The sequence below is a fragment of the Eschscholzia californica genome, unplaced genomic scaffold (genome assembly GCF_041429995.1).
Source record: "Eschscholzia californica isolate CP2 unplaced genomic scaffold, dmEscCali1.0.p SCAF_1, whole genome shotgun sequence".
NCBI lineage: Eukaryota > Viridiplantae > Streptophyta > Magnoliopsida > Ranunculales > Papaveraceae > Eschscholzia > Eschscholzia californica.
Genome location: NW_028238198.1, coordinates 37,005,968 through 37,024,691, shown reverse-complemented (window position 1 = coordinate 37,024,691; position 18,724 = coordinate 37,005,968). Strand labels below are relative to the sequence as shown.

General features: G+C 35.8%; 2 protein-coding genes and 1 pseudogene across 2 annotated transcripts; 2 read left to right on the top strand and 1 right to left on the bottom strand.

Annotated features, from left to right (window-relative positions):
* Positions 1 to 4,828: 4,828 nt before the first annotated feature.
* Positions 4,829 to 5,881, top strand: LOC147566510 (Bifunctional inhibitor/lipid-transfer protein/seed storage 2S albumin superfamily protein). The gene is made up of 2 exons (XM_086653009.1): positions 4,829 to 5,268; positions 5,669 to 5,881. The coding sequence occupies exons 1-2, from the start codon at positions 4,905 to 4,907 to the stop codon at positions 5,683 to 5,685; spliced, it is 381 nt and encodes a 126-aa protein (XP_086509135.1). The 5' UTR covers positions 4,829 to 4,904; the 3' UTR covers positions 5,686 to 5,881.
* A 917-nt stretch (positions 5,882 to 6,798) lies between these two features.
* LOC147566509 (protein FAR1-RELATED SEQUENCE 6-like) lies at positions 6,799 to 9,655 on the bottom strand (annotated as a pseudogene).
* Positions 9,656 to 10,958: 1,303 nt separating this feature from the next.
* On the top strand, positions 10,959 to 13,817 carry LOC147566508 (protein FAR1-RELATED SEQUENCE 6-like). The gene is made up of 4 exons (XM_086654835.1): positions 10,959 to 10,992; positions 11,185 to 13,271; positions 13,451 to 13,627; positions 13,704 to 13,817. Exons 1-4 carry the CDS (start codon positions 10,959 to 10,961, stop codon positions 13,815 to 13,817), a joined length of 2,412 nt encoding a protein of 803 aa, XP_086510961.1.
* The last annotated feature ends 4,907 nt before the right edge of the window (positions 13,818 to 18,724 follow it).

Below are 18,724 nucleotides of genomic sequence, written 5' to 3'. Positions count from 1 at the left end.
GCCATTAAAGATTGGCCCCTCCATCAGTTGGATGTGAATAATGCTTTTCTCCCAGGTGAATTGGATGAGGAAGTCTACATGACAATTCCGCCTGGTTTTTCCAAGACTGGTGACCACAAAGTATGTCGTTTCCACAAATCCCTTTACGGATTAAAACAAGCTTCTCGACAGTGGTTTGCTAAATTTTCTACCAACTTAAAGGCCGAAGGTTTTAAACCGTCATCTTCTGATCATTCTTTGTTTTATTTTTCGATGGTCCGACTGCCATCTACGTCTTAGTCTATGTAGATGACATCATCATCACTAGCAATAATGCCTCGAAAATCTCATCTATTCAACTACGTCTTGAGAAACGTTTTTCTCTTAAAAACCTTGGACGACTTCAATACTTTCTTGGAATCGAAGTATCTCGTTCTCCAAAAGACATTTTTCTTTGTCAACTCAAATATACGTTGCACATTCTTCGCGACTCGGGTCTCCTCGGATCTAAACCAAGTCTTTTACCTATGGAACAACATTTAAAGTTATTACCTACTGATGGTACACAATTAGACGATCCGACTTCATTTCGACGTCTTATTGGCCGCCTTCTCTATGTCACGGTGACACGTCCAGACATTTCCTTTTCTGTGAATTACCTTAGGCAATTCATGCAGAATCCCCTCTCCAACCAAATGGATGCGGCTACTCGAGTTCTTCGTTTTTTCAAAGGCACCATGAATCATGGCATCCTCCTTTCTTCATCTAGCACTCTGACCATTTCCGGCTTCACCGACTCTGGTTAGGCCAGTTGCCCTATCACCCGTCGCTCGACCACCGGCTACTTCACTATGCTTGGTTCGAGCTCGTTATATTGGAACCCCAAGAAACAATCAACTGTTTCTCGATCTTCGGCTGAGGCAGAATATCAGGCTCTCGCTACACTCACTACAGAACTGCAGTGGCTGAAATATTTGTTTCAAGACCTCCTTGTCCCGATTCCAGAACCCTTTCAGGTCTTCTGTGACAACATGGCGGCGATGCATATTGCCACCAACCATGTCTTCCACGAACGCACCAAACATATCAAAATCGATTGCCATTTCGTTCGCGAGAAAATTGAATATGGGCTTATTAAGACGACTCACCTTTGCTCCCCGATCAGATAGCTGACATCTTTACGAAACTACTTGGTTCTGATCCATTTCATCGGTTACTCTCCAAGTTGGGTTTGATTCAGATTCCTTCCCCTGCTCCAACTTGCGGAGAGGTATTGAAGTATATTGAAGACAATGAAGATATCCAGAAGATATCTCCCTAAGATAGAAGGAAAATTTTTGGATATGAAAATCAAGAATTTCTCGTGGGAAAGTACACCTACATGTGGTGGAAACCTACCACTATAGATGGGGGCCCCAAATAGGTCATTTATCCGAGTATGTCAGTAATCAAATACCATCGAGTATCCCCGAACATCATACACCTATAGGTGGAACCAACAACTGTAGGTGGGGCCCCCAAATAGGTCAATTATCCGAGTACGTCATTATCAAAATACCATATAGTATCCCCGAACGTCTGAAGACCATCATTTTCAAATGTGAAATCAAATTTAAAAGTTTGATAGGAGTGTAAGAAAAGTAAGGAAGGCCTTTAAGAAACGAAGTATTAATTAGATTTTCGGGGTTGCTTTTAGAATATTGGTTTTGCTCTGTTTTAGATAAATTTTTATCAAGACCTTTATTTATTTTAAATAAATCTTTAGATACTACCGTTTAGTGTATCGAGTTACTATTTCATATCTACAAATTTGAAGAATTAATATTGATTAAAGTATATAATGTAACAAAGTTAATGTGTAATTTATGTAGTTTAAGTAAGATATATCAGAATTTTTACAAAAATTTACATTCATATTCTTGTACGAACCAAACACCAATGTAGGAATTTATCAGGAATTGAATTTGTATTTCTGGTCAGACCTAACATCAAACTAAAATAATCTAATTCACGTTACATTTCATTCTCGCGCGTAAAACATGACATAGGGAATGAGGCCAATGGAAGGTAGTACACCGGTGATAGGTTGGTTGTAAATGGAAGAACGCAGTAGCAAGGGATGATATTGATACATATATACATGAACTAAATAGTCCGATAACTACCATCATAAAAGACTATTCGGGGTAAAGGCCACAGAGTCCCTTAAAGCCACCTTAGGGGCATGAAAGCCTATTCCTACTTTTCTTTATTATACCCTTTAAAATAAGTTAATAAATGATGGAATTCACCTCAACCATGAATCAAATTTGTGACTTGGGAATTTTAGGAGTAGATGTACAACCAACTAGCCAAGTAGTTGTCAGCCACTCTAAATTTTGTTTTGACTTCAATGAAGATCTCTAAAATAACTATATTTAGTACGCATGTCACTCTTAAATTTAATAAGACAGAAATATTTAAAAAAAATAAAATTTTTAATTATTTTAAATTTAAAATTTTATTGAGATGACACTTAGAAAAACTCAAAAAGACACTTTAGTTTCAAAGTATCTCTCTTGAGTCTCTATCATAAATGTCCCATATTATCATGAAGTGTCTGATAAAATATTTCATTAAAGAATGTTTTTTTAACATAAACTTAATAAATCCTAAATGATGCCCACCACCCTTTGGTGCAGCGGTTGGACACCCCTCTTAAACCCATGAAGTCGTGGGGTCGAGTCTCGGTGGAAGCAGTTTGCCATCAAGATTTATCCCATGTAATTTAGGCAATATATAGTAAATAATATACTAATTTACCGGTTGTAGGCCTCTGTCATTATGGTTTAAATTAGGCGGTTATCGTGCTCATCACATCTTCATGATGTATCAATGCCTTGTAAAGACAAACGTAGATCGTAGTCGGTTTCTCAAAAAAAATAATCTGAAATGACACTCTAAACTTTAAGTTTTAAATATCTCATGAGAGATGCTCTTAGATGTTGACTCTCTTATGATGTAATCTAGGGGTGAACATCCTTTGGAAAACTGGGTTTTTGGCCCAATCCAAAATCCAAATCGAAGGGTTCCGTTATTTCAAATATCAATCCGGGCCACTTCATGCATGGTTTGGTTCGGTTACCGATCTGAACTGTACATGAACGGTTTGGTTCGTTTGGATAACCGAACCACCCGTGATATTTTACCTTAAACAAAATTTCGCATTTCGACTTAAAAAACTGCTATAATTGTACTTTAGACATGTTGAAAATTAGTATCTAGTCACAAACAATTAAGTCTACATGTGCGTAATTAATTCGATATAGGTTTTCTTTTTTTTTTTGGGAAGTCGACTACGATCAACGTATGTCATTACATATGACATTGATACATCAAAGATGTGATAAGCTCGATAACCGCCCACTCAAACTCTAACAGAACCGGGCCTATAGTCCAACTAAACAATGGCCTAAAGCCCAACTACATTATTTATACCCTAATAATCCCAATTCAAATAAACCAAAGATTCCACCTTCTCTGGTGATTCGAACCTGGGACCTCCAGGACTTTCTGGAGTTTATGTCAACACCTTGGAACCACTTGGGCTACCAACTGTTGACTCGACATAGGTTTTCAACATTCAAGGAAGATAAAAAAGACGATACACATAGGTTTTCTAATGATTTTTTTCTGATTTTTTTTTAATATGGGAATATTTTGATGCTTTGATGGAACTAACTTAACTATTGAATCTCAGTCATCCATCATATATATCTATATAAATAATATATAAAAATAATAATCAATGGTTTGGTTCGACTTTTTCAGTTATCTGCCAATCAAATCATAAACCGATCTAAACACTCGGTTTTGACCTTTCAACATCCGAACCAAACCGGATCGATCCCCAAACCGCCCAAATCCGTTTGGATCGGATTGCATTGGTCGGTTCACATACTAAATGCACCCCTCTAAATTGTAATAGAGTAAAGTCACTTGTTCTACCGACTACTTTTGTAATCCCCCACTATCATTTCTTTTCATTGATTTGTTCCTGAGCCCAAAGCAGGACGGTCTCACAACAACCACACTAACCATTACTTTAATCATGCACTCCAACAAAATGTGCTTTCCACATACACACCAAGAAATTGTTGCCCTTCATCATTTCTCTATTCATCTGGTCACATAAACATCAATATTGCATTTTCTAAAAAAAAATCATAATTGCATTTTCTAAAAAAAATCATTATTACTTATTCCACAAACCTATTATTTGAGATGGCGCAGAAGAAATTGTTGGATAGAGTAATTCCTTTGATATCACAAAATTTAACAATTATTAGTCGATATATTTTCAACTTTGTCAGAATTATAACAATAATACATAAAAGTTAGGATTGATCTACCATATCCATGGAAAGTAAATGTTGTCCTAATTTCATTTGGTTGGGAGTTGTGTGAGTAACATTTAAAAACAATATGAATGATAGAAAACAACAAAAAATTAAATTTGTCTTCAACAAACACTAGTTTCTCACATGCACCTAGTTGTTCAATTTTTTTCGTGGTAAAATTTATATTTGACATCAATCTCAACTATTTCTTTAACCACAAACGAAAGAACAAAATTGAATCTAACTGACCATGATTGGACATGAATTTAATGTCATGGTATCTTAGGTCAGAAAATGGAAGAGTTGGAGGTGGATGTCCCGTCCATGGACAAAAGAGGAAGAAAAAGAAAGGGGATACCGTATTTTCTCTGACATTTCTTGGTCGGCCTCGAATTTACCCCCCAAATTTGGCCCTCCAACTCATTTTCTCAGAAGAATACGGGGTAAGGAATAAGAATGTTGTCTATTCTATATAAAGAGAGGAAGGAGCTTCAATTGACAATGCAAGAACACTTCATACTTCACTAGTAAGGCTACTAAACAAAAATGTCTTCCATTAACACAATAATCAAGAACAACAATTCCCTTCTTGTTGCCATTATTATCCTATTATCAGCAACCCATATTTATGTTAAAGAAGCTCAAGCAGCCGGCGAATGTGGTAAGACGCCGATAGGAAATGCAGCTGTGAGCCTGAGCCCGTGTTTAGCGGCAAGTGGAAATATTAGAGCAAAGGTTCCTCCAGTTTGTTGTGCAAGGGTTGGAACTTTGCTTAAAAATTCACCGAAGTGTTTGTGTGCTGTTTTCTTATCACCACTGGCAAAACAAGCAGGAATTAATCTACCAATTGCTATTACTATTCCCAAGCGTTGCAACATTAAGAACAGACCTGCTGGAAAGAAATGTGGAAGTAAGTTCTTTAATTATTAGCTATCCACAATCTATATATATATATATCTTCTGAAAATTAGTTAGTAACAACTTTCAATCTGATCATTAGTTTTCTACATTCATGTTGAGTAAATTAGAAGAGCTTTTTGTAAAATCTTCTACATGGTGAAAGCTCTTAAGTATTAAATGGTCTAAAAATAGGTCATTCCTTAGTAGCTTTTTCTGAAATTAATGGTCTAAAAAAGCTATTAAATTTTGTTAAACTTTCAAAGACTGTTTTGAGATAGTGATCGATTATGGAATGAGTACGATACTAGGATGACCTACTATGTGACAGTAACAAATGATATGATCATATGGCGTTATGCAATGGGTCACTAATTATCTTTGTTTCATTTTCTTGTCTATGATCTTTTCAGAATTTACTCTTCCATAAGCTTACAATGATTTCATACTGTGAATGTACAAGGAGGAGGAGGCCTTATGTGTGGTCGGAAAAGTTAAAATATTTATGAAATAAAATTTGTTACTCTATGTAGTACGAGATCATGGGAGTAGTATATCAATTACATTAATCTACTATATTGTATAACTTTTAATCTTAAGTATTTAATTTGTAAGTATTTGCTTCATTACTTCCCGTGAGCTGTGAAATGGAGTATAGTTAAGGAAGTATTACTAGTCTTGAATCTATTTCTTTTTTTGAAATCAAACTTCATATTAAGCCAAAGAAAAGAAAAACTCTATTCCTCCCTCCAACTTTTCCCTCCCCCAACCCGTTTGGTGATGTGGCTCTGCCACGTCACCAACCTAAAGGCAAAGAAGGAAGGGAGAGATGGAACAAAGCCGCTATTCCTCCCTCCAATATTTCCCTCCCCCAGCCCGTCTAGTGATGTGGCTTTGCCACGTCATCAACATGGGGGCAAGGAATTCTACAATGAGAGACGGAATCACGGGATTAAGAAGTGGTTCTTTGAGTTATCTATTTCTGGTCCCTAAAGTATATACCTATTTACAAACAAATCCTCCTATTTATAATCAACCTTGCATGTAACCTCTTTGAAAACTGATTTTGGCACGAAACTCTTTTTTTTGTTGAGAACTCCTCTTTTTATTTTCATATTTTGTCTTAGTTTTTGTTAGTATTTGAATTTCCAAGTTTCCCAAATTGGAATAGTGGCTGATTTGGAAAATAAAGTAATTTTTCGGGGTCGAAAGATTTGAGTAGAAAAAAAAGGTTACGAATATTTTGAAACTAAAAACTAAAATCGTCTGAAATCAAAATACATATAATCTTGACTACTAATAGTCTGAAACTGATAATAGTCATGAAATTAAGTAGTCTTCATCCAAAGTATTCAACTATGACTGAAATAAATCCGAATAACAATTAGACTGAAACGAAAAATAGTATGAAACAAAATGAACCTAAACTGCAAATAGTCTAAAACTGATAATAGTATGAACCAAAATAAATCTGAACTACTAATAGTCTGAAACATAAAGTAGTCACAAAATTAAATAGTCTTCATCCTTCAACCAAGAATTTCTACTCATTCCTCGACTGATAATTTGAAGTACTTGCCGACCCATCGTTTCCGCTATAGGCTCCATGAAGATAGTAATCATAATGATGAACTCCCAACAGCAGGTCCATGTTAGACTACATAGAAACATAAATAAAAATCATTATTTAATCATGATGTATTAAAACATGAATTTCAAAATATATAAATTACCACTTTTGCGTCATTTGGCGGGAAATTACGATGAAGTAAGCCACTTTCTTGTGTTGCCATAGGATCATATGTTGGCCTAGGGTCATACGTTGGCATTGGATAATGTGTTGCCGTCACATTACTAGTTGACATCAAATTACTCATTGGAACACTTGTATGAATTGGAGATGTGGTACACTGCAAAAATAAATGAAATATAAAGTTACTACAAAAATTAATAAAATATAAGCTTACTACAAGCATGAGTACAACCTAAATGTAATATACCAAAGGCTTTACCTTTTCCTTCAAAAAAAAAAAAAAAAAAGCTTTACCTTTTTCTTTGATTTGTATGTTTTCTTTTTCAATCTATTCACTCGAGGACGCCCCTTTGACTTACAAAAATCTGGATCACGAATGTCTTCACGAGCATTGTCTTCACAGTTAACAGTAAAACCTGAATCCCTAGGTTTAATTGTCAATGCATCATCTTTATTATTTTTCAACTTATATTCTTTTATCCATTGTCGCAAATGAGCTGTACTTTTTTCATCCACAGCTGCGATATCGGCCACTTCAGTCAACTCTTGACATAAACTCTCATAACGTTTCTGATGCGGTGTAGTATCCCAACCCCCATAATTAACATTAATCTTGGTGTGAGACCTTTTCACATCTTTTCTCCATCTTCTTAGGATGAATTTATCGGGTATTACCTTCACTTCATTTCTATACAACACCATAAGTGAATGCCGACACAATATTCCCTTAAACTCAAATAAATGACATCGACATCTTACATCACATTCACCTGGATGATACAAAACATTGTAAGCAAACTTTTTTGTGATTTCAGAGTCCCCAATCTTCTTCCACTCTACAATTACATATTCAAATGCTTCACCAAATTCTTTAACTTCTTCCACGTAACATGCCATCATTCCAATCATTTCTTTTTGGAAATCTTTAAATTTATCAAGTGTGTAAATACTCCTCATTTGCAATTCAATTTCTAATGGAGTTACACATTCAAGCTCAAATGAAAATGACAAAAAATCTGCTGCAGACTCTTTTTCAACTTTGTCTCTTAAAGCGACGTTGTATTGTTCAACAAAAAGTTTTAAGCTGGTTTTTGAGTTCACGTATCCATCAAAAAATGCATTCATACTTTCACTGCGTTGAGTACTAGACATTCCCGCCCAAAAATTCATTTTCACATATGCGTACCCATCGTTTTCTCTCTTTATAGAGATTATCCAACCAGTCGTGTTCTTGTAACCCATATTTTCTTATCATATCACCCCACTTATAATCAAATTCTTCCGGACTATAAGTCTCGTATATACACTCCTGAATAGCTGAGTTTATGGAGTGGTACTGTTTGTTTCTTCGAAACTTATCCGGAACCTTTTTCATTACATGCCAAAGACACCACCGATGTCTCGTAGCAGGAAATACTTTCTCAATAGCATTTTGCATAGCTTTATCTTGATCAGTAATAATAGCATCGGGAGCACGATCACCCATACATGAAAGCCATGTCCTAAATAACCAAACAAAAGACTCTGTGTCTTCATTAGATAATAAACCACAACCAAGTAGAATAGAATGTCCATGATGGTTAACACCAACAAATGGAGCAAAAGGAAGTTTATATCTATTAGTAAGATATGTGGTATCGAATGTCACAACATCGCCAAATTCTTTGTATGCTTCTCTACTCCTCCCATCTGCCCAAAAAACATTGCGTAAGCGACAATCATCATCTAAATCCATACTGAACATGAACCCATTGTTCTTCCCTTGCATAGATAGAAAATATTGTTGAATCGCCATACTATCTCCTTCTCCAAGGCGTAACCTCCTCATTTTTTCAATGTAATTCCTAACATCTTTTTCTCGAAACGTAACATTCTCGTGTCCCCCAGCTGCCACCACGTGTTGTCTATAATTCCGACTAACTTTAATACCTGCCATGTCTGAGATTTCTAGTTGTCTCTGGACATGTGGATTAATCTTTCTATTACATCTGTAGTAACGGCCTTTTCCAGGACTAACGTCGTGATTGTGCTCGAGACAGACTTGACTAATTTGCCATTTCCCATTGTTTTCTAACTTAGCTCTAATTTTGGCTTTACATCCAATTTTCATACTAGGTTGCGGTCGTACGAGATTGTTTCTTTCTGACTTATTTCTTTCGCCTCTTGCACAGATTACTGTAACATACCTTAAAACTCCATCTATCCTTTTTCGTGTCCTTTTCGTTACTGCAAACCCTGTTTTTCTCGCATAATTGAGATAAAATTCATAAATATCCTCAACACGACTAAATTCTAACCCAACTGATGGAATTTGAACCGGTTGCTCATCCCCTTCTCCAATTTTAACTTCTTCTTCTTTATCTCCTCCATCTTCAGACATTATCTCAAATACATCATTCTCATTGTTATCCGACTGCACTTCTGTACAAAATATATATTAACAAGATAACAAAGAAAAATAATCAAAAGAAAAAAATAACAAAACATGTTATAATTAGCTAAGAATAAGTTCAAAATATGAAGATAATATATAAATTATCAATACAAATAGTAAATAATAACGTATGAGTTCAAGAAATCAAGATATATGTAGAAGATGAACATTGAAGCTACCTGGTGCTGCTTCTTGGTTAAAATTTGAAGACATTAATCTGAGAGGGATTGGAGAAGGAAGAAAGTGTTGAAGTCCTAGTTCCTCCCGAATGAAATTGAGATTTCTAAATCAATCAATCTCTAAAAGAAAATAGTTAATAATTAACAAGTTTAATTTATCGAATACATAACTCAATTTTTAAATATCTAATGCAATTGCAAATTTGGACATACGCATATAGCAATGTGAATTCATTAACTTAAAACTCCAATGTTGTATAAAAATTTTAATATCTAATGCATTACTAGTGGGTTCTTATAGTTATTGGTTCAGGTAGTCATAATGATAATTGTTGAGATAAAAAAGGGTACCTTTTGCTCCTGAAACGACGCAAAATTACAGGCTCGATGAACAAGTTGCCGGCAAGACGAAGAAAGAAAAGATGCAGGGAGCAACAGAGAAGAGAAGTGAGGGTTAGGGTTCCAAGGAACAAGGTTTCCTTTTAATCTTGACCATTCTTTCTTCTCAACATCCCAGATCTTATTCTTACTATTAGGGTTAAATCTAAATAAGGGGGAGTAGTTTCTAATTAAGGATATATTATAGGGATAAAAATAGTGCAGCCAACAATTTTAGTAGTCACGGTAATTCCATCTCGAAAAACTCTATTCCTCCCTCCAACTTTTCCCTCCCCCAACCCGTTTGGTGATGTGGCTCTGCCACGTCACCAACCTAAAGGCAAAGAAGGAAGGGAGAGATGGAATTACCGTGACTACTAAAATTGTTGGCTGCACTATTTTTATCCCTATAATATATCCTTAATTAGAAACTACTCCCCCTTATTTAGATTTAACCCTAATAGTAAGAATAAGATCTGGGATGTTGAGAAGAAAGAATGGTCAAGATTAAAAGGAAACCTTGTTCCTTGGAACCCTAACCCTCACTTCTCTTCTCTGTTGCTCCCTGCATCTTTTCTTTCTTCGTCTTGCCGGCAACTTGTTCATCGAGCCTGTAATTTTGCGTCGTTTCAGGAGCAAAAGGTACCCTTTTTTATCTCAACAATTATCATTATGACTACCTGAACCAATAACTATAAGAACCCACTAGTAATGCATTAGATATTAAAATTTTTATACAACATTGGAGTTTTAAGTTAATGAATTCACATTGCTATATGCGTATGTCCAAATTTGCAATTGCATTAGATATTTAAAAATTGAGTTATGTATTCGATAAATTAAACTTGTTAATTATTAACTATTTTCTTTTAGAGATTGATTGATTTAGAAATCTCAATTTCATTCGGGAGGAACTAGGACTTCAACACTTTCTTCCTTCTCCAATCCCTCTCAGATTAATGTCTTCAAATTTTAACCAAGAAGCAGCACCAGGTAGCTTCAATGTTCATCTTCTACATATATCTTGATTTCTTGAACTCATACGTTATTATTTACTATTTGTATTGATAATTTATATATTATCTTCATATTTTGAACTTATTCTTAGCTAATTATAACATGTTTTGTTATTTTTTTCTTTTGATTATTTTTCTTTGTTATCTTGTTAATATATATTTTGTACAGAAGTGCAGTCGGATAACAATGAGAATGATGTATTTGAGATAATGTCTGAAGATGGAGGAGATAAAGAAGAAGAAGTTAAAATTGGAGAAGGGGATGAGCAACCGGTTCAAATTCCATCAGTTGGGTTAGAATTTAGTCGTGTTGAGGATATTTATGAATTTTATCTCAATTATGCGAGAAAAACAGGGTTTGCAGTAACGAAAAGGACACGAAAAAGGATAGATGGAGTTTTAAGGTATGTTACAGTAATCTGTGCAAGAGGCGAAAGAAATAAGTCAGAAAGAAACAATCTCGTACGACCGCAACCTAGTATGAAAATTGGATGTAAAGCCAAAATTAGAGCTAAGTTAGAAAACAATGGGAAATGGCAAATTAGTCAAGTCTGTCTCGAGCACAATCACGACGTTAGTCCTGGAAAAGGCCGTTACTACAGATGTAATAGAAAGATTAATCCACATGTCCAGAGACAACTAGAAATCTCAGACATGGCAGGTATTAAAGTTAGTCGGAATTATAGACAACACGTGGTGGCAGCTGGGGGACACGAGAATGTTACGTTTCGAGAAAAAGATGTTAGGAATTACATTGAAAAAATGAGGAGGTTACGCCTTGGAGAAGGAGATAGTATGGCGATTCAACAATATTTTCTATCTATGCAAGGGAAGAACAATGGGTTCATGTTCAGTATGGATTTAGATGATGATTGTCGCTTACGCAATGTTTTTTGGGCAGATGGGAGGAGTAGAGAAGCATACAAAGAATTTGGCGATGTTGTGACATTCGATACCACATATCTTACTAATAGATATAAACTTCCTTTTGCTCCATTTGTTGGTGTTAACCATCATGGACATTCTATTCTACTTGGTTGTGGTTTATTATCTAATGAAGACACAGAGTCTTTTGTTTGGTTATTTAGGACATGGCTTTCATGTATGGGTGATCGTGCTCCCGATGCTATTATTACTGATCAAGATAAAGCTATGCAAAATGCTATTGAGAAAGTATTTCCTGCTACGAGACATCGGTGGTGTCTTTGGCATGTAATGAAAAAGGTTCCGGATAAGTTTCGAAGCAACAAACAGTACCACTCCATAAACTCAGCTATTCAGGAGTGTATATACGAGACTTATAGTCCGGAAGAATTTGATTATAAGTGGGGTGATATGATAAGAAAATATGGGTTACAAGAACACGACTGGTTGGATAATCTCTATAAAGAGAGAAAACGATGGGTACCTGCATATGTGAAAATGAATTTTTGGGCGGGAATGTCTAGTACTCAACGCAGTGAAAGTATGAATGCATTTTTTGATGGATACGTGAACTCAAAAACCAGCTTAAAACTTTTTGTTGAACAATACAACGTCGCTTTAAGAGACAAAGTTGAAAAAGAGTCTGCAGCAGATTTTTTGTCATTTTCATTTGAGCTTGAATGTGTAACTCCATTAGAAATTGAATTGCAAATGAGGAGTATTTACACACTTGATAAATTTAAAGATTTCCAAAAAGAAATGATTGGAATGATGGCATGTTACGTGGAAGAAGTTAAAGAATTTGGTGAAGCATTTGAATATGTAATTGTAGAGTGGAAGAAGATTGGGGACTTTGAAATCACAAAAAAGTTTGCTTACAATGTTTTGTATCATCCAGGTGAATGTGATGTAAGATGTCGATGTCATTTATTTGAGTTTAAGGGAATATTGTGTCGGCATTCACTTATGGTGTTGTATAGAAATGAAGTGAAGGTAATACCCGATAAATTCATCCTAAGAAGATGGAGAAAAGATGTGAAAAGGTCTCACACCAAGATTAATGTTAATTATGGGGGTTGGGATACTACACCGCATCAGAAACGTTATGAGAGTTTATGTCAAGAGTTGACTGAAGTGGCCGATATCGCAGCTGTGGATGAAAAAAGTACAGCTCATTTGCGACAATGGATAAAAGAATATAAGTTGAAAAATAATAAAGATGATGCATTGACAATTAAACCTAGGGATTCAGGTTTTACTGTTAACTGTGAAGACAATGCTCGTGAAGACATTCGTGATCCAGATTTTTGTAAGTCAAAGGGGCGTCCTCGAGTGAATAGATTGAAAAAGAAAACATACAAATCAAAGAAAAAGGTAAAGCTTTTTTTTTTTTTTTTTTGAAGGAAAAGGTAAAGCCTTTGGTATATTACATTTAGGTTGTACTCATGCTTGTAGTAAGCTTATATTTTATTAATTTTTGTAGTAACTTTATATTTCATTTATTTTTGCAGTGTACCACATCTCCAATTCATACAAGTGTTCCAATGAGTAATTTGATGTCAACTAGTAATGTGACGGCAACACATTATCCAATGCCAACGTATGACCCTAGGCCAACATATGATCCTATGGCAACACAAGAAAGTGGCTTACTTCATCGTAATTTCCCGCCAAATGACGCAAAAGTGGTAATTTATATATTTTGAAATTCATGTTTTAATACATCATGATTAAATAATGATTTTTATTTATGTTTCTATGTAGTCTAACATGGACCTGCTGTTGGGAGTTCATCATTATGATTACTATCTTCATGGAGCCTATAGCGGAAACGATGGGTCGGCAAGTACTTCAAATTATCAGTCGAGGAATGAGTAGAAATTCTTGGTTGAAGGATGAAGACTATTTAATTTTGTGACTACTTTATGTTTCAGACTATTAGTAGTTCAGATTTATTTTGGTTCATACTATTATCAGTTTTAGACTATTTGCAGTTTAGGTTCATTTTGTTTCATACTATTTTTCGTTTCAGTCTAATTGTTATTCGGATTTATTTCAGTCATAGTTGAATACACTTAGTCTTGAATCTATTAGTACTTTTTATTAAATTGAAATGAAATTAAAAATTATATGTGAAAAGGTAGATAGTTGGATCACTATAGGTTAAGTACATCCCAACTAGGCTGACACCCACTTTAGTTATCAATCATTTTCAAAAACAAAATAATGTATTATAAAAATTAATAACTAATCATCTTCAACAACAATATCATATTCAACTTGTAAATCAATTGAACTCTTGAATAATTGTCTACTTAAACTAAATAAAGTGATAGTAGATATCTAGACTACTTGAAATCTTGTATAACGGTTGAGAATTAGAGATAAAAAAAAGGGTTATTTCCCAAATGGCCTCCAACTTTGTGACCAACTTCCTGCCTAGCCCCCTAGATTAACAAAAATACCCATATGGCCCCCTTTTTGAGTTTCCGTTATAACACCGTTAACCAGTCAACATTTCTCTCTCCTCCATCTCATAACCTCTCTCTGCCACCTCATCTTCTAGCCAACTCATCATCTTCTCCGACAAAGGTCGTCGGCCGACCAATTTTCCGGTCGGCGACCTTCAAACCTAAAATTATTTGTTTTTTCTCTTCTTCTTCCTCTCTCTCCTCTTTTCTCTCTCTTCTTCTTCCTCTCTCTCTCTCTTGTTTTCTTTTTCTTCTTTCTCTCTCTTCCCCTCTTTTCTTTCTCTCTCTTCTCACTGTCTCTATAAACGGCCGGCGGGTCTGGGAAGCCAGACCTTCAAAGGTCTCCTTTATTTGTTGGAAAAAAAGAGTCCATCATACCAATTTTCATTTTTAGAGAGAGAAACCAAAACCACCAAATACTCTCTCTCTCTCTCCATCTCTCTTCCTTCAAGGTCTTCTTCTGAGAGAACTTTGATGGTTTTGAACTTCTCTATACATTAATGGGGGATCTCTAGTTTCTTTATAATTTAGTCGTTCATTTGTACTGATTGTTGATTGATACACATCGCGACGGCTGAATTTCTGGTTTTGGGGGGAAAATAGGGATCATACACAAGTATCAATTTTGAGGGTTTCTAGGGTTTCGATTGAACTTTTTTAGGTTTGGGTTTAATTGTTTTTTTATGATTGTGAGGGATTGGATGAAATCAAAAGGTTCAGAATGTAAGAAATGAGGTATGGATGTATAAGAAGAAGAAGATATGGGGTGTGTATTTGGTAAAGAAACTCCTCCATCTTCAGTAGTAGTAAAAGAGAAGGAAGATAATGAAAATGGAAGGAATTTGGTTGTTGCTTCTACTAGTACTAATAAGGAACAAGTTCAAGTAACTACAACAAAAGTTGTTTTTCGCTTTTAGTTTGATTAGAACTTATTGTATTGAATTCCTTAACTTTATGATCTTCAGATTGGGCAAGGAACTTATAGTAAAGTATACAAAGCTAGAGATATATTAACAAGGAAAATTGTGGCATTAAAGAAGGTTCCAATTTGGAACCGGAGAGTGTTAAATTTATGGCTAGAGAAATTCTTATACTGAGACGACTGGATCATCAAATTGGAAGGTTTAGTGACTTCAAGGATGGCCTGTAGTTTATACCTTGTATTTGAATATATGGAGCATGATTTAGCTGGACTTGCTGCAAGAAAGAAAAGAAAGAGGGGAAGAGAGAGAAAGAAGAAGAGGAAGAGAGAGAAAACAGGAGAGAGAGAGAGAGGAAGAAGAAGAGAATATTTTTATTTTTTTTTAGGTTTGAAGGTCGCCGGCCGGAAAATTGGTCGGCGGCGACCTTCGCCGGAGAAGATGATGAGTTGGCTAGAAGATGAGGTGGCAGAGAGAGGTTACGAGATGGATGAGAGAGAAATGTTGACTGGTTAACGGTGTTATAACGGAAACTCACAAAGGGGGCCATATAGGTATTTTTGTTAATCTAGGGGGCTAGGCAGGAAGCTGGTCTTAAAGTTGGGGGTCATTTGGAAAATAACCCTAAAAAAAATGAAGATTAGAGAGACAGAAGATGAAGATTGGGGGAGGTAAAACCACTTCTTCTTTTTACCCCCAACAATTATAAGACCGGCTAGTTACGGTGTACAAATAGTAAAACCCCCCAACTAGCGTTCAGGGTTGTAAAAAAAGTCAAAATCTAGCCTGTTTTGATGGGTTGGGCTTCTCAAAAATCCAGTAGGCTGGGTCTAACCGAGTTGTTCCCAGGTTGGGCCTAGCCCGACTTATTAAAACAGAGTCCTAGCTCGGACCGGGAAAAGGCCCCGGTTAACGTGGCCCGTTTTCTGTACGGGCCAGGCAGGTCCGCGTTCCAATAAGCACCACTAGTACAAATTCATCAAAATAATGAAATTTTGAAGCCAATAATCCAACGCTAATTTCTTTTTTGCAAAACTAAGCTTTGAGGCTCTGTTCGGTATTCACTTATTTCTTGTTGTGGAGCTTTAGATCCAAAACAACTTTTTATACTCTTATACTTCTTGTTCACTTAAAAAGAGTATACGAGGAGCTATAAAATTTGAAAAATCAAGAGATGAAATATTGGGTTAACTATTTTTTTCCTAATTGTGACCAACTGACTGTTTTGACTTTTGATCTCTAATTGTGTGGATTTTCTATTGACCCCAAACTTTGTCATTTTTTTTTTTCCAATTCTTCCCTTGTATTATATGTGTTGAGCAAAATATAGCCCATCTTTTGACCAAGTCAAAAATTCGTTACGGACTAGTCGTTTGGGGGTTATAATAAAAATCAAAATCTAGCCCGTTTTGACGGGTTAGGCTTTTCAAAAATCCAGTAGGTCGAATCTAACCGAGTTGTTTCCAGGTTCGGCCTAGCCCGACTTATTTAAAACAGAGGCCTAGCTCGGGACCAGGAAAAGACCCTGGTTAATGTGGCCCGCTTTCTGTACGGGCCTAGCAGGTCCGCGTTCCAATAAGCACCACTAGTACAAATTCATCAAAATAATGAAATTTTGAAGCCAAAACTACAACGTTAATTTCTTTTTGCAGAACTAAGCTTTGAGGCTCTGTTCGGTATCCGCTTATTTCTTATTATGGAGCTTTAGATCCAAAACAACTTTATATACTCTTATTCTTCTTGTTCACTTAAAAAGAGTATACGAGTAGCTATAAAATTTGAAAATCAAGAGATGAAATATTGGGTTAGTTATTTTTTCCTAATTTGTGACCAACTGACTGTTTTGATCTCTAATTGTGTCTGGATTTTCTATTGAACCCAAAATTTATCATTTTTCTTTCTAATTCTTCCGTTGTATTATATATGTTGAGCAAAATATGGACTCAACTTTGACCAAGTCATAAACTCGAAGGGTTAACCAAAATGCATATGGGCTTCTCGTTGAAGTGATCAGGGAGGTGGATCCGACATAACATTGCCCTGATAAAGGAGGTCGGCAGGAGTCATAAGCACCCTGTGCCATGCGTTGGCCTAGAGGCAAACAACCAATTCAGAGATTACTCGTCTTGCACACCCTCCAGGGAAACAAAGGAATTTCTTCGCTAGATGGTTGAAAACTAGAATCACATTCTTTACTATCTTCTTGGTGTGGGAAGACCCCTCAAGACTTGTGTGTCCTTTTGATGACCAGACATGCCGTACAACCAACGTCTTCCTCTTCTTCAAAGAAGACACAGTCACTTTCGTTGCATATGAAAGTAATTAGCAGAGGTGATAGAATTTTGAAAAGCAGAGCAACAATGAGATAGTATAGTTGATAGAAACTTTGAAATAACAAAAAATGATTTGAGAACCAAGAACGAGAGTGTGAAGAAATGAGAATATGAGAGCTCTCATATGAGTTTTGGGAGTCTAGGACTTGTTGAGAAGGTTCTCGCCACGTCTCAAAAAAGCAACTTGTAATGACATTATTGAGGGGCCTGTTTGGGTTACCAGACAGATTTTGGGAGAACATCCAGCGATAAATTTAATGCACCCCTTTGAGTTGTCTGTCGACGCAAGCAAAACAATGAGTCGTGTTAAGGAAACTGAACATAGATGTTATGTCCTACATATAGTTCATGAAAGGATCAGAGGCTACAAAAAAGCGATTTCTTCTTTTCTGCCAAAGTTATCGCTTACTGCCTACTAATACTTTGAATCTTGCTTATGACTAACCCTGACAGGTCGAAGAATTTTTTATCTCATCAACATCTTTTTACTCTTCTAAGGAGGGGGATTGTGTGGACCCAATAATTGGTCAGTGTTGATAGTGTCTTGAATATGGGTCGACATATAGCCCGATGTGCTACCCGCTAACCCGTCTCAACACAAAATTTTATACCAGTTTAGTTGGGCTGACCTCTAGTTGTTGGTGAGGCAGGGCTTCGATAAAGGCGATTATCAATATTAAGGATATCCATGTAAATTTTGGAATTAGAATGAGAGAGGCAGACAGGCTGTGGGATTAGGATTTTAATGACTATATAAACTAAAACCGTAAAGATATCTTATTCATTCTCATGAATCCCTTATGTAACTTGTTTTCTTATTATACCGGAAATCATTGTGTTGTTGTTTGTCGTGGAGTAGATTTAACAAACCGGTATCAAAGCACATCTCTGTGTTCCGTATGATTATTTATTTTTTATTGTACTTCTTTTAGTCGCTTTTCTTTGTCATAACAGCCAGCTTTGACCATGTCAAGACGTCAAAAAATTGACCTGACACGTGCCACTTCGGATGCTAGTACAAAGAATGAGCTCAACAATCTTTACTTCTGTCTTGTCCAAAA

Coding starts and splice junctions, on each gene's coding strand:
- LOC147566510 (XM_086653009.1), top strand. CDS start 4,905: ATGTCTTCCATTAACACAATAATCAAGAACAACAATTCCCTTCTTGTT.
- LOC147566508 (XM_086654835.1), top strand. CDS start 10,959: ATGTCTTCAAATTTTAACCAAGAAGCAGCACCAG. Junction 13,272..13,450: donor AGTCAAAGGGGCGTCCTCGA/GTGAATAGATTG, acceptor TTATTTTTGCAG/TGTACCACATCTCCAATTCA. Junction 13,628..13,703: donor CGCCAAATGACGCAAAAGTG/GTAATTTATATA, acceptor GTTTCTATGTAG/TCTAACATGGACCTGCTGTT.